Source organism: Diceros bicornis, chromosome 17 (assembly GCF_020826845.1).
Source record: "Diceros bicornis minor isolate mBicDic1 chromosome 17, mDicBic1.mat.cur, whole genome shotgun sequence".
Taxonomy (NCBI): Eukaryota; Metazoa; Chordata; class Mammalia; order Perissodactyla; family Rhinocerotidae; genus Diceros; species Diceros bicornis.
This window is the reverse complement of record NC_080756.1, coordinates 45746972-45767654: the sequence shown is the minus strand read 5'-3', so window position 1 is coordinate 45767654 and position 20683 is coordinate 45746972. Positions and strand designations below refer to the sequence as shown.

Here is a 20683-nt window from a genome sequence, read left to right as displayed (position 1 = left end):
GTCCTCCAGCGACAGGAAGACAGGTTGTTGGCTAAATACCAGACTGAGTCTCTCCATTAGATGGGAGCACACTACTTTCATTTTTCTCAGCCTTTTAAGTACAGATTTTTGGTTCTCAGTTAGAAAGTTCCATATTATCTGGGCAATGCTAACTCCAGTGCAGATAACACAAAAAACTATTAATAGATATGTCTATAATAAAGCTGAAGTAAAAAACAGAAGTGTTGCAAAAAGAGAAGTATAAAATGAAAGGGACAAGAAAGGCAAAGTATTCAGCCTTCCAAGTTAGATGACTGTCTTTGTGAAAGGACATATTTCAAAAGCAATATAAAATCTTTATGGTGCTCTTAAATACCTCTATTTGGACTTTTTGCCTATTTTATGCTGCTAATTAGTGAAAGAAGAAAGAATATGTTAAATTAAATCAAATTTTGAAAACTTTTCTTTGCTCAGAACCAGCTCCTCCAAAATCACTGTTTGCAGTGAACAAAACCCAAACGTCGGTGACTTTGCTGTGGGTGGAGGAGGGAGTCGCCGATTTCTTCGAGGTTTTCTGTCAACAAGTCGGCTCTACTCAGGAAACAAACCTGCAGGTACTGTACATTTTGATTTTCCTTTTTTGAGTTAATTTTGATTAAGGCTAATTATCTGAGCAAAATGAAAATCTTCTATTTCTTTGAACTATAGAAAATGAAAACTGTTCATCTGAGCTTCTGTGTTTCCATGATAGAAATTAACAGTATGCTTAGAACAAGCCCAAAATATGTTATGAGAACCAACTTGCCAAATGGCAAAGTTTTCTTCTCATCTTCATATTTATCTTTTGTCCCTAATCTTTAGCCACTCTGGGTAACACTGAAGAATTAAAGTGTTTCATTTTTCCTATTGGCCATTAAATTGATTGAAGGGATGAAAACACACCCATATAAAATATAATTTAACAAATATCAACTGATTGCCAGTTATGTGAAAGGCAGTGTATGAAACACAAATGGTAGAGTCAACATTTGCCTTCAAAAAATTTTTTCATATAATTGTGGATATTTTGTTTGTATAGAAATAATTAAAGTAAAACATAAGTGCCACAAGAGATCCATACTACTAAGAGAATTTAAAAGAAGAGTCTATATCTAGTTAGTAAGGAGGAAAATTTTGGGGGGGAAAATGAAGGCTAAGGGAGGTGATTGTTAAAGCTTTAGAATCACAAATAGCAGATATGATGAGTACTGAGTTGTTCCCCAGGTCAAAATGAATGGAAGGAGAGAGATGAACCAGTAGCTCTAGGGGTAACAAAGCCACCAGAAAAAAATATTGTACAGCCAGACATGGAAGGAAAAGGGAAAATTTTGAGGGATGTCACAAAATACAGTGTATAGCGTAATGCTGTGAACATGAATAATTGATGATTTTTAAATAATGCAGTTCATGAGATCAAGAAGAAGAAAGGATTTCTGGGAGTACGAATCTTTTCACACTGAGTGTCAAGATAATTTGCTTTGATTCCTTTTCCCCTTTGAAATTCCCTTCTACAAACTTATCTCTTTTTGATCCGTACTGAACAGCTGAATCTTTTTTCTATTCTAAGAATCCTTTTTGAAAGTAACTGCTCTGCCAGTAGTGAATTTTCTTCTCTGCAACTACGGTGATGTCTTCCTTTAAGAAAACAATGGTTGGGCATCTACTTACTAGAACTGAGTCCTGTTAGCAAAAGCCTTTCTCTAGAATCATTCTTTTACAGGCTACTGAAAGAGATGGGAGAGGCAAATAAGTGCCGATGGCTCTCATCTCTTTAGGCAGGGGTGTTTCAGATCTTTGTTTTGAAAAAGAGTGTTATGCTCGCTCATCTTTTTATATTGTGCAGTAACACTTGTCACTAGTCTGGCCATTGGCTCACCAAATTAACAACTTGTTCTACTCAAGAATAGGTTAATATGAAATATTTTTGAGAATACAAAGTTGCTGTGCCTGTGGTGGATGCTACTGAAAAACTGAGAATGCAGACAAAGGGAGTCATGTCCTTAAAATACAAAGAACTACTGCAAATAAAAAAGATAAAGACCAACAACCCCAAACAGATATTTCATAGAAAATAAACACAAAAGGCTCTTAAACATATGAAAAGATGATCAACCTCACTCATGGTGAAAGAAATGCAAAATAAAACTATGAGGTACAGATTCCACTAATAAGATTGGAAAGCTCGAAGAGTTTGCAAATACGCTGTGTTGGAAGGAGTGTAGGGAAACAGGCATTGTCACACACTGATGGTAGGTGGGTCACTTGGAAAATGTCTATGGAGGACAATTTGTGAATAGCTTTCAAAATTAAAAATATACAACTTTTTGACCCAGCAATTCAACTGCTAGGAATATGAGCGTATATATATGTGTGCATGTTCACACATATACCATACATAAACACACACACAAGTTTTGTATATGAATGTGTGTGTGTGTATATATATATACCCACATATGTATATGTGTACACATACATATATACACACATATATATACACACACACATATATATACACATATACACACATACATATATTGAATATGTGTGCATATACATTTGTTCCCATATTTGTGAAATTATGTTCACTGTAGCATTGTTTGTAATAGCAAAAAATCAGAGGCGGCTTAAACATTCATCAACAGGGGACTGGATAAATAAAGTGAGTCCTTTCAATAGATGTCTATGCAGCCCTTAAAAAGAATAAAACGGCTTTATCTATGCTGATATGGAAAAAGCATCAAATTATACTGATAACTAACATAAAAAATAAGCAGAACAATGCATAAACTATGTTATCACTTAGGTTTTTAAATTCTATCTAATACGTTTATACATCAATAAAATATGGGAAAAAAAATTCCTGGCAACAGTGGCTGCCTGCGTGGAAAAGAATTGGGCAGATAGGGAATAGGGACACAAGAAAACCTATTTTTCACTGTTATCCTTTTTCATCTTTTAAATTTTTTTACCCTATCCATATCTTACCTACTCAACTATGAAAAAATAATTTAAACAACAAAACAGATAAAGATAACATAACATTTATCTTATTTTCTGCATCTTCAGGAACCAATTTCTGTTTCTTCTCATGTCGTGACCATCTCCAGCCTCCTTCCTGCCACTGCCTACAACTGTAGTGTCACCAGCTTTAGCCACAACAGCCCCAGTGTTCCTACGTTCATAGCCGTCTCAACAATGGGTAATTACATGCAATAGTGGAATCTGGTGTCTTTGGAAGTTATATCTTTCCAGATTTTCCTTATGTTTTCTTTTTAAATATATATAATCTATCCTTTTAATGGAACCCATGTTCCATTAAAAAATTCCAAGCTTCAGGGTTAGGGAGCCCTTAATTTCAATCCCAAACTGCACTTACTAGCTATGTGACTTAGGGAAAGATAATTACTATCTCCGAACCTTTGCTTTCTCATCTTTAAAACTGGAATAATAATATGTACCTTGTTGAGTTGTTTTGAGGCTTAGAAATAAAGTACACAAAGCCCTAGCACATGCTGTGTAAATGCTGGCTGTTATCATCAACCTCATCATCCTTTCCAATGGTAGCCACAGTGCCGTAATCAACTTGGATTCATCTATTTTGGCCCTTAGCTGTCACTGATCAAATAACGGCAAACCTAAATTACTGGGTCAAAGCAGAAGACTTTCAATCAAACAGGAAGTATAAATGGGGAAATTAGAAATTAATGAAAGATCTAGAACAATGTTGCTTGCTTATTCTTTTTCTGAGTTATATTATATGCTTTACTCCCCTGTTTGTTAAGAGTCTGGTTCTGCAATCTGAGGCCCTCTATGAAGTCTCCTTTAGTAAAACCACTTTTCCTATCACATTATCCCTGTACTGAGTTCATTTTCATTTCTGTAACATTCATCATATATTTAGCTGCTATATTCAATGATGACTAAAATGGACTTTTTTTTTTTTTTTTGGTTTTCTGTTTTTTTTTTTTTTTTTTTTTTTTTTTTTTTTTTTTTTTTGTGAGGAGATCAGCCCTGAGCTAACATCCGCCAATTCTCCTCTTTTTTTGCTGAGGAAGACGGCCCTGGGCTAACATCTGTGCCTATCTTCCTCCACTTTATATGGGACGCCGCCACAGCATGGCTTACCAAGCAGTGCGTCGGTGCGCGCCCGGGATCCGAACCAGCGAACCCCGGGCCGCCGCAGCGGAGCGCGCGCACTTAACCGCTTGCGCCACCGGGCCGGCCCCATGGTTTTCTGTTTTTAATTTTTGTTTTTTCAGAAGATAGGACAAAAATGGACCTGAAAAGCATTTTAATGGTCTCTCATTTCTACATCCTTCTACACTTTTCTAAGTACACTTTAATGTCCATTATTCCTTGTCATCTCTACAGCAAACCCGGTGAAAAGCTCATGTTATTAAACTTAGCTGCAAGTGAGGAAAAGGAGGCCAAGAGAGACAGATAAAATAGCTTCCCCAAATGGCAGTTAGTAGTCAAGTGAGCTTGAACAAGCTCTGATAACCATGAGTTGAATGTTCTTTCTGCCCATGAACTGGAGCTAAGCTGGCCCAAATGAGAAGTGGCAAATACCCAAAGCCTTAGGGATTGTGTGTGCTGGCCAGGTCTGTGATTTTATGATCAATGCAGAAGATGGTGTCATTCTCCTCTTCTCCTCTGGTCCACTTTTAAGAGTTTTATAATAACACTGCACGTATATTCCTTCCTTCGATATCCTGCTCTTACATGTAGTGTGATGAACTAGGCAATGTTAAGTGCCTCAGTAGACCAATCTTTATACAAAGTATATGAAAGGGACATAACCCCTGTTCTTAAGGGGTTGGTCTCCTTATTAATTGGTTTAGTCTCTTGAGTTGTGCAGATGGAAAACCTCTCAACATATGGTTACAGATCATCAGAGTGCCTGCTTCTAGCGATGTGTTAAGTGCTGCAGCAGATGGTCGCTTGCTAATGCCTTTTTCATATACGTTATTAGTTGTGAGCGAAATATACAGCTGTGCTTTCTGACTTTAAAGTCACGGGCATAAAATAAGCAGCTCCCACTCTCTAAGCTTTTGAAAATGTTACCCAATGATAGTACTTCTAGATTTTTTTGTTTTCAAATGAATTTAAATAATGGCACAGGCATTCTTCACATTTCACAGTTTCCCTTTATTAGAACATCCTCAACGTGGACCTTTGAGATGGACTCAATTCTTCCAGGCACCTAAACACTCTTTATCAATCTACTAAGTTATAATTGACCAGGAAGAGGCCATTGCCAGCTTGTAGAAACATTGTTGTTGCTGTTGTCTTCATCATCATAAGTTCATTGCTCTTAGGACCAGATGAAAGACAATTAACGGTTCTGTTAATTTCCGTGTAATGGAAGTCGTAATGAAAATGTATGCTTTATCGCTTTAGTTACAGAGATGAATCCCAATGTGGTGGTCATCTCAGTGCTGGCCATCCTTAGCACACTGCTGATCGGACTGCTACTCGTCACCCTTATCATTCTTAGGAAAAAGCATCTGCAGATGGCTAGGTACGTTAAGTTTGGTTGCTCTTTTACCCATAGCCTTTAAAATATTTTTATTTATCATACATGTATGCTTTTGCAGACCAAAATTGTACAGCGGTGAGTTTGATTTCACTTTTCAGTGTCTATTTCTATTTTGTGTGTTTTCTAAGGAGACTTTTCAATATTGTTTTAGAAAATGTTACTCTTGAAACGATAAAACAAAGGATTGTTTGCTTACCCAAAGCCAGATGTCTTACTATCAATCTTGTCATTTTAAGTAGCCCACACAAAGGGATCCATTTGTTACATTTGGATATATTCAAACACATTTTGGAGTAAAAGAAAGATCTATGCCTACTCAGTATGATGAATGAACGGAGTTAATGTGTGTGGAGACCACAGGAAAGAAAAAATCCCTCTCTTCGTTGGTTCTGTGGAAGCTTTTTTATCAGAAAATATCCATAGAGTTTATGATTAGGTCCATTAAAGGTCTCCTAGTAGTTTTGTTCCTATTACTCAGAGCTGTAGGCAGTTTCATTTTTCTTGCAGTTAGAAAAGCCTTTTGATTTATAATTTTGGTGATTCCCTATTTCTTTGACCACTGATGTATTTCTCATCAGAGCATATCCTCAATGATCTCCTGTGTAATCAGAACAATCCATCAATTCTCTTAAAAGACTGTTGCCCACTTGAGTCCTATTGGGTTTGGGAAATTTGGTTCAAGTTTGTATTTGCCCAATGTTAGCCTGCTGGATTATCAATCGACATCCTTCTCCATTCTCAGAGTTCTATCATTTACCTATTCATAAATAAATTTACCCATCCAATAACAATTTAATCAGTGCTTTATGTGGCATAGTCAAAGAAAAATCAGACATCCAAGCTACCCACCAGGAACTTAGAGCCTAGCTGGAGATATACATATAAATAAATATATTTAAAAGTATAAACTGACCTGTACCAGAAAGGAGATAAAAATTAGACAGCAAGAAAGTAGAGAAAAGAGATTAGTTCTGAATGTAAAAATTAAGCTTCTTGAGTGTTGGCATGTGAACAAATCTTAGAAGGATAGGGAGGGAGGTGGTACTGCACGGTGGCTAGAGTATAAAGCTCTGAAATTATACTCACTGGAGTCAAATCCTAATGTACAACCCACGTTGTACCATTCACTGAAACTTCATTCATTCATTTAACAAATATTAATGGAATCCTGCTGTGTGTCAGACTCCTCTGTGTGCTTGGGGTATGGCAGTCTATAAAAGAGACAAAAATTTCTGCCTCATGGAGCTTATATTCTAGTGGAGGAGACAGACAATAAATAATAAAGATAAAAATAAAAAGACCGCATGGTATGTCAGCAGACAATAAGAGAAAAATAATAGAGCAGAGTAAGGGAGATTAGCAGTACTGTATGGGGATATGGGGAGAGAAGCTCTGGGAGGTGGGTAGATCTCACTGAAAGGGTGACATTAGAGAAAAGACTTGAAGAAAATGAGAGAGTTAGCCATGTGTTATCTGGGGGAAGAGTATGCCCAGCAGAGGGAACAGCTAGTGCAAAGGCCCTGAGGCAGCAGCATGACTGGCATATCCAAAGAATAGCAGAGAGGCTAGTCTAGCTAAAGCAGAGGAAATGAAAGGAAGAGTAGCAGGAGATGACGTCACATCACTTAGTGCTTCCTAAGCTGTTGGAAGGACTTTGGCTTTTACTCTAAGTAAAATGGGCAGCCATTGCAGGGTTTCAGGCAGAAGATCTGATTTATATTTTAACATTTTCATTTTGACTTTTATGTAGAAAACGGGCTGTACTGAGGCAAGGACAAAAGCAGGCATATCAACCCGAGAAGTCATTACAGTAATCCAGGCAAGAGACGGTAGTGGCTCAGTCCAGAGTAGTAGCAATCGAGGTAGGGAGAAATGATCAGCTTCCAGATACATTTTGAAAATAGAGGCAACAGGATTTGCTAACAAATTGCATGTGAAGTGAAAATGAATCAGAATCAAGGATGACTCCAAAGTTTTTGACACTAGCAACTGAAAGGATGGAGGTACCATAAACTAAGATAAGATTCCAGGTGAAAAGATTTCAGAGTTTGGGGAACATCAAGACTTCAATTTTGGGAATGTTAAGTTTGAGATGGCTACAAGTATAGGCATGGAGCAGGCAGTTGAACATAAAAGTCTGGTGTTCAGGAGAGAGGTCTTGACTGAAGATATAAATTTGAGAGTTGTTAGCATATAAATGGTATTAAAGCTGTAGACTGGAATGACATCCCGGAAGTAAGTGTAATTAGAGAAGATGGCCCTGGATTAAGCACCAGAACGATCTAATATTAAGATTTTCAGGGAGAAGAAAAGATAATAGCAAAAGAAACTGACAAGAGGCATCCAGTGGAGTGGAAGGAAAACTAACAGAGTGTGGTAGCCTGGAAGCCAGGGAAAGAATGCATATCAAGAAGAGATGATAACAGCCCCTCCATTAATGGATAGTTAGGAGCATTCACGCAGTAACTGCACAGCATGATAGGAAGTAGGCAATCAATGTTAGCTCATAACAGTAGCACTGGGGGGGGGGGGTGGTAATAGATGTAGTAATGGAAGTTGTGGTATTTATGAGGGTATTATTGCACGAGCGGTCTTTGTGGTGCGTACAGCAAGATATTTAGGAGGAGTGGTTCTACTTCAGCCAGCTGGTCCTTAGAGCAGAGATTCTTAACACTGTTTGTGCCCTGATCCTCTCTGGCGGTCTGATGAAGCCTGTGGAGCTCTTCCAAGAATAATGCTTTCTTTTTAACTGCATAAAATAAAATACGTAGGATTAAAAAATTAATTATATTAAAATATGGTAATCAAAATATTTAAAAAACAAATGTATTATGTGCTTCTTTATTAATACATTAGATAATATTTAGTAGAGTATCTAATAACTCATAATTTCATCAGAGTGATGAATATGAACAATATTTCAATATCTGCAGCAGGTCTATTATAGAAAAATATCTGCAATTTCCTTTTTGTTTTTTTAACTCTTCCTCTCCTCCTCTTTCTCCTGCACCTCTCCATGTGCTCCTCACTCTGATTAACAGCACTGCCACCTTTATGTCACAAATATGCACTCAGTCAATAAATATATAATAAATATATAAGGAGCACGTTCTAAGCGAATGCACTATTCTAGGTGCTAAGAGAATACATTGGTCTATAAGAGCTATTTTCTCCTTAAGAGCTGTGTCTAGGGAAATCATATAGGGAAAAGATCTGCAATTTCTCTTGTTAGTAAATATCATAAAAACTGATGACATTATTGTGGCTTGTTGCCTATTTTAATAATTGAAGGAACTGCTAAATTGCAGTTAGAGATGTGAAAATAAAGATGTACTTTTTTCCCACATATGTTCATGGAGCCCTAAATTCTGTTCTTGGACCCAAGATTAAGAACCTTTCAATTAGAGGGTAAAATAAATCTTATATATAGGAAATTGACATAGGAAAATTAATTGATGATGTGTAATTTATAGGGCAACTTGATATACTAATACATTAGTGTATTTTTCAAAGAAGAAAACTATTCTTAGAATACTCTAATAAGAACAGGCAGATACCTGAAGTAATTAGCACATTGTGTCAATGATGTTTAAATCTCTGCTTCAATTCTGAATAAGACCATCAATTTCATATAGAGGAAAAAATGAGAGGAATGAGCCCCAGTGAGCTGTATTATTTATGCATGTTATTATGTAAAAGGTAGAGAAGGCATGAGAATATGTTTACCTTTTTCCTCCACTTCTAGAAAAATAAACTTGAACAGTTATTTTCTACTGATAGATTAATAAGCAACATTCTGGATAAGAGGCATTACAAAAACCAATCTATTTCAATGTGTATCACTCTTACTCTTCTCTCAAGTAATGAATGATATGGGCATCACAACTGAGGGGAAAATTTTGGAGGAAGGAAACAATCCAGCTTGATCCATCATTAGAGAGAAAATCAAAATGCTATAAAAACAAAACCCTACAAAGAATATTTGCCAAAAATGGAAATCCCTAAGTTTATCTATGAGAGTTTCTATACCTTACTATTGAAGTGTTTGTAAAAAATATTATACCCCTAATAGTTCAAAGATTTTTGTTAGGATCTTGAGTGCCCTTTGGAAAGGATTGTGAACCAAATCCTTTTGGCCTCATATAACTTGATTTGGGTGTGTGTGACCTTGTGAAAAATTGTTTTGCTTTGTATAATTTTTCCATTTTTCATTGAATGTGAAAGAGGAACATACGGAACCTGTATTAGCTTTTTTTTTAATTTAATGCTGTAATGATAAGCCAGGAAAGACTCTTTCATGTCAGGTAAAAGAATGCGCTGTCAAGCAGTAACATTTATTTTGTGGTTCCTTTCAAACAGGGAGTGTGGGGCGGGAACTTTTGTCAATTTTGCGTCTTTGGAGAGGGATGGAAAGCTTCCATACAACTGGTGAGTATTCTTCTAGAACAAGCCTCTAGATAGCATAGCTATGCTATGTGAGCTCCAAACTTTATTGTACTATTTTTGGGGGATAAATGTTTTGTCTGATTATCCTTTCATAGTTTCTTTGAGAATGGACTTTCAAAGGTTAGATATTCAGAGTACATTGGTGTGTGTTAGTTGTAATACAATTACGAAGTAGAGAAAATGCCATAGTCTGCTCTGTATTTGCTGTATTAAATGAAGGACTAAGGATACTCAAGTATCCCATAACCATGCCAAAGAAGGGCTTACACACAGGAGCCACACCAAATAAACGGTGGCTGAAGGCACGAGGAGAGACTCCACTGAAGCAGCATGAGACAGAGCAGCATCTCTCTTTAGAACTCAAGTTTCAGTGCCTGGGATATGAGCCACCACTTCCGTTCAAAAATCAAATAGAAGTATATGGCCCAGGGCTCTCAACTCTTATACTTACAGGTAAATAGATATCAAAGCCAGGAAAATCCTGTGAAAGAACATAGCCTCGTTTTGTTTTATGCTTGAGTATTAAGGATCTGTAGGGAGGAGATATTTTCAGAATTAAGAAAGCATTGTCAGGAGATTAAATTGATTGACATTGTACCTCACAATGATACATGAGAATTAACAATCCCATACACTGCAATCAATACCCAACAAAGTTGCTAATGAAGTGACCATTAATATGCAGCCAGCACTGCTTACATGATCTAGTTTGTTTCTTTTGCAAGCAACCATGCAAAGCATATTTAAATGTATACATTTCATATTAATCCTTGGTAAGTCATTTTTTTTCTGTTTTCCTATTCCCCAAAATGGTTAATTTTAAAGAAATAGATATGTGAGACTGGAAACTTTATAGAATCAATGAAGGAGGGCTTTATTTAAAATATAAATTTTACTTCCCTGAGTAGGCATCTAGTTGATGCCCACGTTAGCTGAAAATCTAATTGAAAGAGGATTCTTTTTAACAAGACAATATGTTGTGCTATTTTTAAATTTTAACCTGAATAGAATTTTGCTATTAAAATATGATGAATCCAACTGTGAAGAAAAAGAAACCTATAAACTCTTGATGGTAAAAAGTTAGAAAACATTGCTGGGTTTGTTCAAATATATTACCACTCTTCCCAAGATTAAGAGACTGACTCACTGATATCTGTTTCTTGTCTGGCCCACCCTTTAGAAAGGCCCAGTCACAGAGCAGTGACGAGCACCCATCTAGGAACTGACCTAATTATACATGTGACTCAGGAGAGCTGTATATTGACTAACTGCACAACCAGCCACAATTTATAGAATTTATGGGAGAACTGAGGCAAAAGAGAATTCACTTCAGGACCTTTCTATAAAATCAAGAAAATTCTCCTGCAGCTCTTGGCAAAGACAGTTTTGCCAGCACCAACATTTTCTGGCTGACTGAGAATAGGTATCTCAGTGGGGATTTGTAACAACTAAAGTGACAAGGTGACAGCATTTTTCCCCCTAATTCTCAGAATAACTATAGATACAGCCATAGGAAATTTTTAAATCGATGTCAATGAATGTTCTATTTTACAACTGGTTTAAAAATCTGAAATTGGATTCAAACCAGGCTTTTTAAATCAACAGTCTGAATTAGAATTAAAGTAAAATGAAATAATTTTGCTCCCACTCAACTGAGTATTAGTAAGATTACAGGCTAGACAGTGGATGGGCTGCTTATTTTGAATGAATGATGCCTGAGTGTCATAGCATACCTCTGTTTTAAGGGTTGGTTTTTAGAAATGATGTATTAAACTAAAAATAATACAGAAAGTCACATTTATTAGTGCAGCATTATAAGAAGAGTCTTACCAGAATCAATATACATAAACTCACCATTTATATCGCCTCATACAGGCTGCTGTAAGCCATCAAATGATGTTACAGAGGTTTCTTAAAATAGGCTTAAGCTTCGCAAGGGTAATATCCAAGAATGAGACTCGGGATTACTCATGACGCATTTAGGAGCCTCATTTAACTAAACGCAAAATGTAATCACGTAATAGCAGATTAATGGACACAAAATAAGTTGAAAGCAATATATCTGATTACAATAAGGCCATGCGTGAATAAAACTGATTTTAGCAATATTATAGCGCTTAAGGCTTTGTGTTTAAATTTCACAGAATGGAATAATATTTAATTGTCATTAAGGTGCTTGTCATTTTAATTGATCCCAGTAGGTAATTTACTGATATCTGTTCACAGTTTATATTACTAACTCTTGCCACTTTTTCGTCTTTACATCTGTTATCTATTAATGCTCACAGGCGTAGGAGCATATTTGCTTTCTTAACTCTGCTACCCTCATGTCTTTGGACTGATTATCTTTTGGCATTTTATATTAATCCTTGGTAAGTGACTTTTTTTTACTGTTTACCTAACACAAAGTCTTTCAAAGTTAGCTTTCAGGAAGTAAAGCAAAAGGAAAAATTCTTTTTAATTATTCTATGTGTTTGGCAGCATTTAAAAGTATTAATCACGTATTGAAATGGATTAAAGCAGTTAATGATATCAAAATGTTAACAGTAATGTTTTCCCAATTAAATTTTCTTCCTGTGATGTTTTTGGCAGGCTTTTCTTCCATTTATTACTAGTCAATTGTTTCTTCATTGAGTCAATCCATTGGCCTCTCATCTTTGTAGATGGTGCTTTCCATTTTCCTTACTATCTCCATCCATTAGAGAGTGAAAATACACTAAGGTAGAGAAACCCAGAGTACTATCTCCCATATTTGGAGCTTCCATGTTTTGATAATAATGCTAACCCAATGAATATTGAACGCCTGACTTTGTGCAAGGCTCTTTGTATAATTATCTTATTTGATTGTCCCCACAACTCTGTAGAGAGTATTATCAGCCCCATTTTAGACACATGGAGATAGAGGCTTAACGAGATTAACTATCTTAACATCACACCACTATATAGAAAATCCACGTTCCAAACCCAGGTCTCTCTGAAATCTATTCTTTCCTCTGTAAAAAGCAACCTCCTTTAAATTCTTATTTTCTTGACTTTTAAATCATTTTAATAATCAAATCTCAAAGAGTATCTTTTTCATGTTTATAAAATATAATAATAATAATCTTGAATTCTGAGACTAAAGTATCTAGAAGGAATATTTCTTTTCCTGAGCCATAAGGAAAAAGGTAGTGATTTTACAAAAACTGACAAAAAAGTCATTGTCCTTAAGGATCAGCCCATGATGTTTAAGTACTAAATTATGTACAGACAGATCCACACATGTGGACAACTTGAGAAGGACTCAGAAAAAAGCAGTAAAAATAGTTGATGGACTGGAAAAAATGGCCCATGAGGTGGGGGAGGGAAATATGGAAAGCAATCTGCAAAGTTATTTACTTAAAAAGACAATTGATCGAATGTTCTTCTGCTCCTCTGAAGGAATAAATACAGCAGGCAAAGTTTAAGACTTCAAGTTGCAATGGAAGAACTATTAAAAAAGGACTTCCTCACAATAGAGATTGTTGCTACCAGAATTTGTATTTTTAAAAAAAAAAAAGAGAGACTAGAGGAAAACTTTTGAAACACGATAAACACCAACGTATAAGTAATAAAGCCAGAGGAATATACTGGATGATGAGGACCCATTCACTGTTATTCTAAGTTTGTTTTTAACTACAGTTTTCAGGATAGGGCTTCGTCATAGTCAACTCAATATTTTAAGTTTTTAACATCAGATAGTTTTCAGGTATGAGTAGTACACATAAATTCTATTTTGACCTTCAAAATATACATTTACTTTTAACTCAACGTCTATTAATCATTCTCAAGTATTCAACCTATCATTAGATTACTTGTAGCAAAAAAGTTACTTAAAGTAGCCTCCACAGATTTCAATTAAAACAAAAGAAAGATGCATATAATATTATATTCATTTTCCTGTTCAATTCTCTGATTTTCCTCAGTTTGTTTTAAGGTTATATCAGGTGAGCCTATGCTTATTTGCACGTATTTCTTAATAGGTCCCCCGGATGAACACATCTTCAAGTTTCAGTAACCCCTTCAAGGGCTGCTATTTATAGTACTGATCCAATAGCATGAGACCCAAGTTAGGGGGAAAAAGCCCTTCAATAGTTTTTAGAAGAATGTTTCTGAGACTGTAAATGGTTTTTTCCAGGTAAGAAGAGAAGATAAAACATAGAGCCCCATACTTTGGGTCACTCTCAGTAAACTATCCACATATCAATCAATGGAAACATACTGAACATAACTATGTTTTCAGCCCTAGGCTTGTGCTATGCCAGGTATAAAAGAAGTAACAGTCACGGTCCCTGCTCCTTCAAGAACAGCTCAGTATTCAAAACCCCACCCAAATTCCTTACTGTTTACCACTTTTCTCTTCATCTAATCCCTCGTGGATATTTTCCCCTGCTTTCGTTTGCTAAATAGTCATTTTTAATTCCCCATCAGATGTGTTTGTGTTCATATTTCACCTACCCTGTTAACAACTACCACAAATAACAGAGCCACCCCCCACCTCCTTCCTAACACACTATCCAGCTTCTCTAAACTGTCAACTCTGTGGAAATATATGTTCCTGCTGATTTTCTAAAATCCTCCCGATGGCTCTAGTGGTTTGTGTGGCAATCAAGAGACTCTTTCTCTCTCATAGTGTTGCCTGAATCTTTTCCTGGGGTGGTAGCAGAATCGGTGTGGAGCACCAGTGCCCGTTGGCTTAGTCTTAAGACTGTATTCTGCCAGGATTTCTGACTTGAATGATCTCAGATCGTGTTTCCAATTCAAAGAAAATCATCTCATTGGGGCTAACTCTATCTGGATTCAGTGTTACTACTCTGTTTTTTTTTACTACCGTAGTCATCTCATGGTCTACTCAAGTATTCATCTACTTGTTCTAAATCCTCAACAGTTGACATTTTAAGCATGAAGCAACATTTAGCTTAAGTTGCTCAGCTTTACTCATGGTTACTGCGTGTTCTATTCAGAGAATGATATAGCTCTAAAGACCATTCTAAGATTTAGGGATGATTTCCATTTAGCTCATAAAAGAGTAAGTAGTGCTTATGAAATTGGAGGCATCTAGTGTTTTTGAGGTGCTATGTCTTTTGGGCTTTTTTGTTTGTATTTAATCGTTATAAATCCCATGTCTCTGCCATTGCCTCATATTCCTCTTTGGAATGAATTCCAGTCTGTTTGGCTTTCCAAGACTGTCATAACCAGGAAGAACTTATGAAGAATGCATCTTAACTTCTTGAAGTCATTAAGTTTTGGAACCTTACCTAATATAAGTGAAAGAGAAAAACTAAAAGAAGTGCATGATCCTGTCTGCATTTATGTTGTATGTCTGATGGGTGTTATTTATGTTATTCTGGAAATCTTTTGCAATGACCAGAAGATACCCTAAGTAAATATCACCCAAGATAGTCACTGTAAGATGCACACACACTAGCTCTTTCCATAATGTGCTAAAGTTAAAATTGTTAGAAAAGCCTTAACTTACATGTTTAAAAGTGAATTTTCCTCTGATTATCGTCTTAGAATTAGCACAGCAATTGAAAATGTAGGAAAATTCTAGATGAGTGTTGCTGGGGAGTCTCGTAATTCAGTCCCGTCCTGTCCCACATCCGTAGGATACAGGAACCCTTTGGAATCTATAGGCATTCAGCAAAATCTAAGCAGAATAATGAAAGTTGTACACACATCATGAAGACATACACTTATGACGATAAGTGTATGACAATAAGTCATACGAAACGTGGTAAAATTTTATATTATATTTAAAGCTCATTCAATCGATGAATGAGACTGAAAGAAAATAAAAGTGACTCTCCTCCATTAATCAGATTTCTACACAGCTGCTGAATAGTAGCAGCTTAATATTTCAGCACTGAATTTATTCAGTGTCACCCTCCCACATAAATTTGTTTCTTCCCAGTTTCCCCTACAGATTGTTTGGCTAGGAAAGGTTTCCTTAATTTTTTTTTTTATTTCACTCCCAATCGTGAAATATATTGGCAGCCTCCTGAGTTTACCAGAACTGTTAGTTGTCTATGCTAATATTCTGCTTTCACGAAGTTCCCAAGTATTTGGCTCCTTCTACGTGAAATAAATGTGAGATTCCTAAAGTTAATAAATTATCATCACAAGAGCTGAGTAAATAATTATTCAATGAGTATTTCTTCAGGTTCCCAAATGCCTATATGATACAGCTCTGTCCAACATTACAGTGGTTTTTAGATAGAATGAGGGAGAGGCAAAATAAAAACTGGAATGTCTATTCCCTCCAAATCCCCAGTATGGAAGACAGATGCTATCTTAGCATTAGCTAACGTAGGTCAGTTGTCTTACTTGTCAGTTGAAAACAATTGCCCTAAATATCCCCTCAAAAATGTAATTAATATGCACAGCATTATGTATGAAGCATACATTAGCATTACATGTGTTTGAGCTTACAGACTAGTAATGAATTAAGAATAAACAGGTAATAGGTCCAATTCTTCAGATAGCTTAAAAACTACTTCAAAATTGAATAAGAACAATGCCATAGGAGAGTTATAAAAGATACATGCCAACACCATAGCGCAAATTCACATGCCCAACAAAAATGTCCGCAAAGGTTATGTTAGTCTTTAACTAAGAGACCAACATATCCACCCTCCCACCATTATTTCTCACTTTTATGCCCCGATTCTTTTCTTCTTGCCTGTAGAACCTGGAGTATTTGGGCAGTAGATACTTCTATATACTTACAAAATACTTTAGCAACTTAATCACTGACAGAAAAAATTATTATATCTCTAGAATTCAGTTTTTGGAAAAAATAAATATAAAATGCAGTCTAATAGAGTTTTAAAAAATGAATCTAAAATTATTATCATTATCGTCTCATTTAAGGAAAAGTAATTAAACAAACCTGAGATATGTTTATAGAAAATTAAAGTTGAGGTACCTGATGTAATTATTGAAAACTCTTCAAGTTTAATCGTTGTGTTAATCAATTCTTTTGCCCAGATAAATTTGTCTTTTTTTTAATTCTCAGGAGTAAAAATGGTTTAAAGAAGAGGAAACTGACTAAGTAAGTTTTTTTATTATTGAGATATAATTGACATACATTGTGTAAGGTGTACAATGTGTTGATGTGATATGTTTATATATTGAAATATGATTACCACTGTAGCTTTAGGTAACACCTCCATCATGTCACATAATTATCATTTTCTTTTTGTGGTGAAAACACATAAGATCTAGTCTCTTAGCAACTGTGACATATATAATACAGTAAGTTTTTCTTACTATTTCATTTAAAAATATTTCACATAAAAATTGTTCTAAATTTTCATCTTTTGTTCTAAATTTGATCTTTTGTTCTAATGTTCTGATCTTGTTCTAAATTTAGATCGTTTTAATGATCTAAACTTTTCAAATTATAAAGATTGCTTATCTTCAAATAGAAAGGATGCTTAAGAAAGAGGCAAATGTATACTGTAATAGCTAAGCTATTATGTGTTGGTGTGTTTATACGTATAGATGGCGATGACCACTAAGAAAGTGTATCCCAGAAACCATGTTAGGAGTAAGGAAAATTATCACCATATGAAAACTGAGAAAGAATGGGTAGTTAGGAATTATAAAAGTCTTGCGGAAGGAAGTCTGCTATTCTAAATCTATTAAAAAATCTAATATTTAGCTACATCAAAGTTGTACAAAAACCTTTGCCATTTTGTATTTTGAAATTCTGTGCTTATTGCAGGAAAAGGCTTTTACTCTATTTGATATTATAATAAATACTTTGAGAAATGCTATCTCAGGAAATCTTTATAATAAATAGAAAAGGATAATTACTCTAGATAGCCTGTGGTTTCACTTATCTACTGAACTGTTAAGTCATAAGAACTAAGATTCTGGCGGGAGAAAAATTAAGCATCAGTTAATTTCAACAGTCTAATTAGATTATCACCTCCAGGCCTTTAATTAAAACTCTACATATAAAGAGTAGAACATTCCTATAAATAGAGTTCATCTTTGATACTTGCCTAGGATAGACTATTGGTCAATTAATATGAGGCAATTAGGGGTTCTAGCCAGATCTATGGCATCCATGCTAATGAGAAAAAATCATGGAGTACATAATACAAAAGAAAAGTTGATGCAAAAACATTTCTATGTAGCCTTGAGTGACATATAATTTTTTGGCACATATAAATAACAGAATAATTTTTTCCTAAATCTATTTCAAATCAGAATGCACTCCACTGGCATATAGCAAGTGATGTAGGAGAGACAAGTCCAGCCTAAACAGAGAAGTATTGCCACCTGGAAGGAACGATTTCACAGAAACAGAAAGACTTTCTTGCCCAAAATTATTAATTGGCTTGTTAACTGAGGAAGAGAGGCATAGACTTGAGGAGTTAGAGGACAGAGTCTCAGGACCAAAAGGGAACTCTATCAGGGCTTGTTCCTCCCAAGACCCAGGCAGAGAGGAGAAGGAGAAGCAGGATGGGGACAAAAGTTTGGGTAGAGTGTGGGAGTGGCGGAACCGCCCACAAGCCAAAATCCCATGGCAAACCAGCTTCCTCCTTCCCTCTTCTCATTTTCCTTCTAATCGTCCCTGTTTCTTTAAAGGCCCTTTCTTGAGGGGCTTTCCCCCTCACCTTTCCATTTACCTTCTCTTTCCTTTACTCTTTCGCTCCAAATGCCATGCCACCACTATGTCCACCTAGCTTGCCTTTCCTGTCTCCACTTACCTTCATTCCGCCACTCCTTTCCTGCCCCTTCTCCTTCCAGATCTTTGTCCTGCTGATCCCTGCTCCCTCCCGGCTTTCTTTTTCTCCTCCTTACCCTTCTCCGCCTCTCCCTGATGTTCATTCTTCTATTTCCTGGTCCTTCCTCTGTCTTTATTTTCCCTCTTCTTCCTACTTTTGCTTTTTCTAACCCATAAATATTTCCTCCGATTTGCTTTCCCTCTTGTTGCTCCCGTTTTCCTGGTGCTGAGATGAAAACTAGAATCATTCAATCCAACCTGAAGGTCAATGCACTGCTCAAGGCCGGCAGCCAGAGAGTGCAGCTCTAATGGAGTCCCTTCCAGGACAGGAGCCCACATGTAGCCGTTGTTTTGGAAGGAGAGCAAGTCGGAAGTGGGAAAGCTTTTAACCAGGAGTCATTCTCCCTGGGTTCTGGTCAGGGTTCTATGCTTAGCAGCCGTGTGATCTTGGACTACTCGCTTGACTCTCTGAGCCTTGACTCTCTCATCTGGAGCATGGGGCTAATGTGCCCTTGTCTACCTCAAACATCAACCCAGCAAGATAACATATGTGAATATTTATGATCTATAGTATGTTTTACGGCTACAAGTCATTAATGTCATTATCATTAAGTAAAACTACTCAAGTTTAAATGTATTATCTTGGAGGTATAATGCCTTTTAAGATCTACTAAAATCTTAACCTAAATTTATCTATCAGATTAGCTAATCAACAACTTTAAACAAATATCTATTAAATACTATATATTTGCTAATAGGACACAAGACCACAAGTAGATGATATAAACTGAGTAACTTGCAACAAAACTAAGGGAAAGGTCAGCTATGTGGACCCTGCCAACGTGGAAAGGCCTGGATTAGATGACAGAGTGTGGTATCCTGCAGAAGCTTAGGGAGCAGGTTGAAATAGGTAGGCTGGAGAAGACATAAGCAGCCACAGTAAACTATAGGAAATAAACCTAATTTTTATCACACACAAAGTAAAGGAAAGAGGTGAGAACTTCTGCTACAGAAGCAGAAACATAAGGTGGGATGTGTTACTTGATTGTACCTCTGAACCATTTCAAAACTTTTATGGATAAGCAAGCCTCTAAATATGGCTCTCAGAGTGAGGCACTGGGACCTCTCTGGGTAGATGCTTCATCCCACGACCCTGCCTCTGCTCTGGGGAGACAGTGTAGCTAGCAGCATAATTCCTTATACTGGTAAAGCTTGTTTAAAGTTACAAGATTCTTCAGTAGTCAACCTTGTGAGGTAGGTATGACTATAGTATTTTATAAATGAGAATGTTGACTCTCAGAAGACTTAGGTAAATTCTCCAAGATCACACAGTCAATAAAGTAAAATCATAACTCAAACAGGCCTTCAGACTTTGTTCTTTTCCATAAACCAGAGTTTTCTAGAAACAACACATATACATGTATATATATGAGTATGCATGTATATAATATTTCACTGCTAGAACAAGAGCCAATTGAAAATCTAGAGATTTATCCTATCTCAAGGAAGTTTAATATATATGGCTCTCTTTTTAATTACAATATGGTAAGGACTAGTAACTTTAACCAAATAAAAAGATGAATGCTAATCTTTGAGAAGTAAAATTTCTATTTTCTCCAAGAAAATTGTTCATGTTTGAGAAATATGGTGTTAAACAGTAGATAACACCTATCAACAGAATTTTTAAAACATACATTTCTTTGTGTTTGACAAAGCCCGGTTCAACTGGATGACTTTGATGCCTACATCAAGGACATGGCCAAAGACTCTGACTATAAATTTTCTCTTCAATTTGAGGTGAGTGGATGAAGTATTTCCTGCCTTCTCTGGTAAACAGGTCATAGGAATTGGCACGTTTATATTGGCATCATTTCCCTGCTCGCAGAACCATGCTTGTGATGTGGTTCATAATGGGCAGG

At 36.2% G+C, this 20683-nt stretch overlaps 1 protein-coding gene across 1 annotated transcript in view; it reads left to right on the top strand.

The window, feature by feature from the left end:
- The first annotated feature begins 403 nt into the window (after positions 1–403).
- PTPRO (protein tyrosine phosphatase receptor type O) overlaps positions 404–20683 on the top strand; it is a 46590-nt gene continuing 26310 nt past the window's right edge. The window contains exons 1-7 of the mRNA XM_058558705.1: positions 404–593; positions 3088–3220; positions 5422–5542; positions 9920–9988; positions 12295–12378; positions 17043–17078; positions 20480–20561. Coding sequence (XP_058414688.1) covers positions 3217–3220; positions 5422–5542; positions 9920–9988; positions 12295–12378; positions 17043–17078; positions 20480–20561 — 396 coding nt within the window. The 5' untranslated portion in view covers positions 404–593; positions 3088–3216. The remainder of the gene's footprint in view (positions 594–3087; positions 3221–5421; positions 5543–9919; positions 9989–12294; positions 12379–17042; positions 17079–20479; positions 20562–20683) is intronic.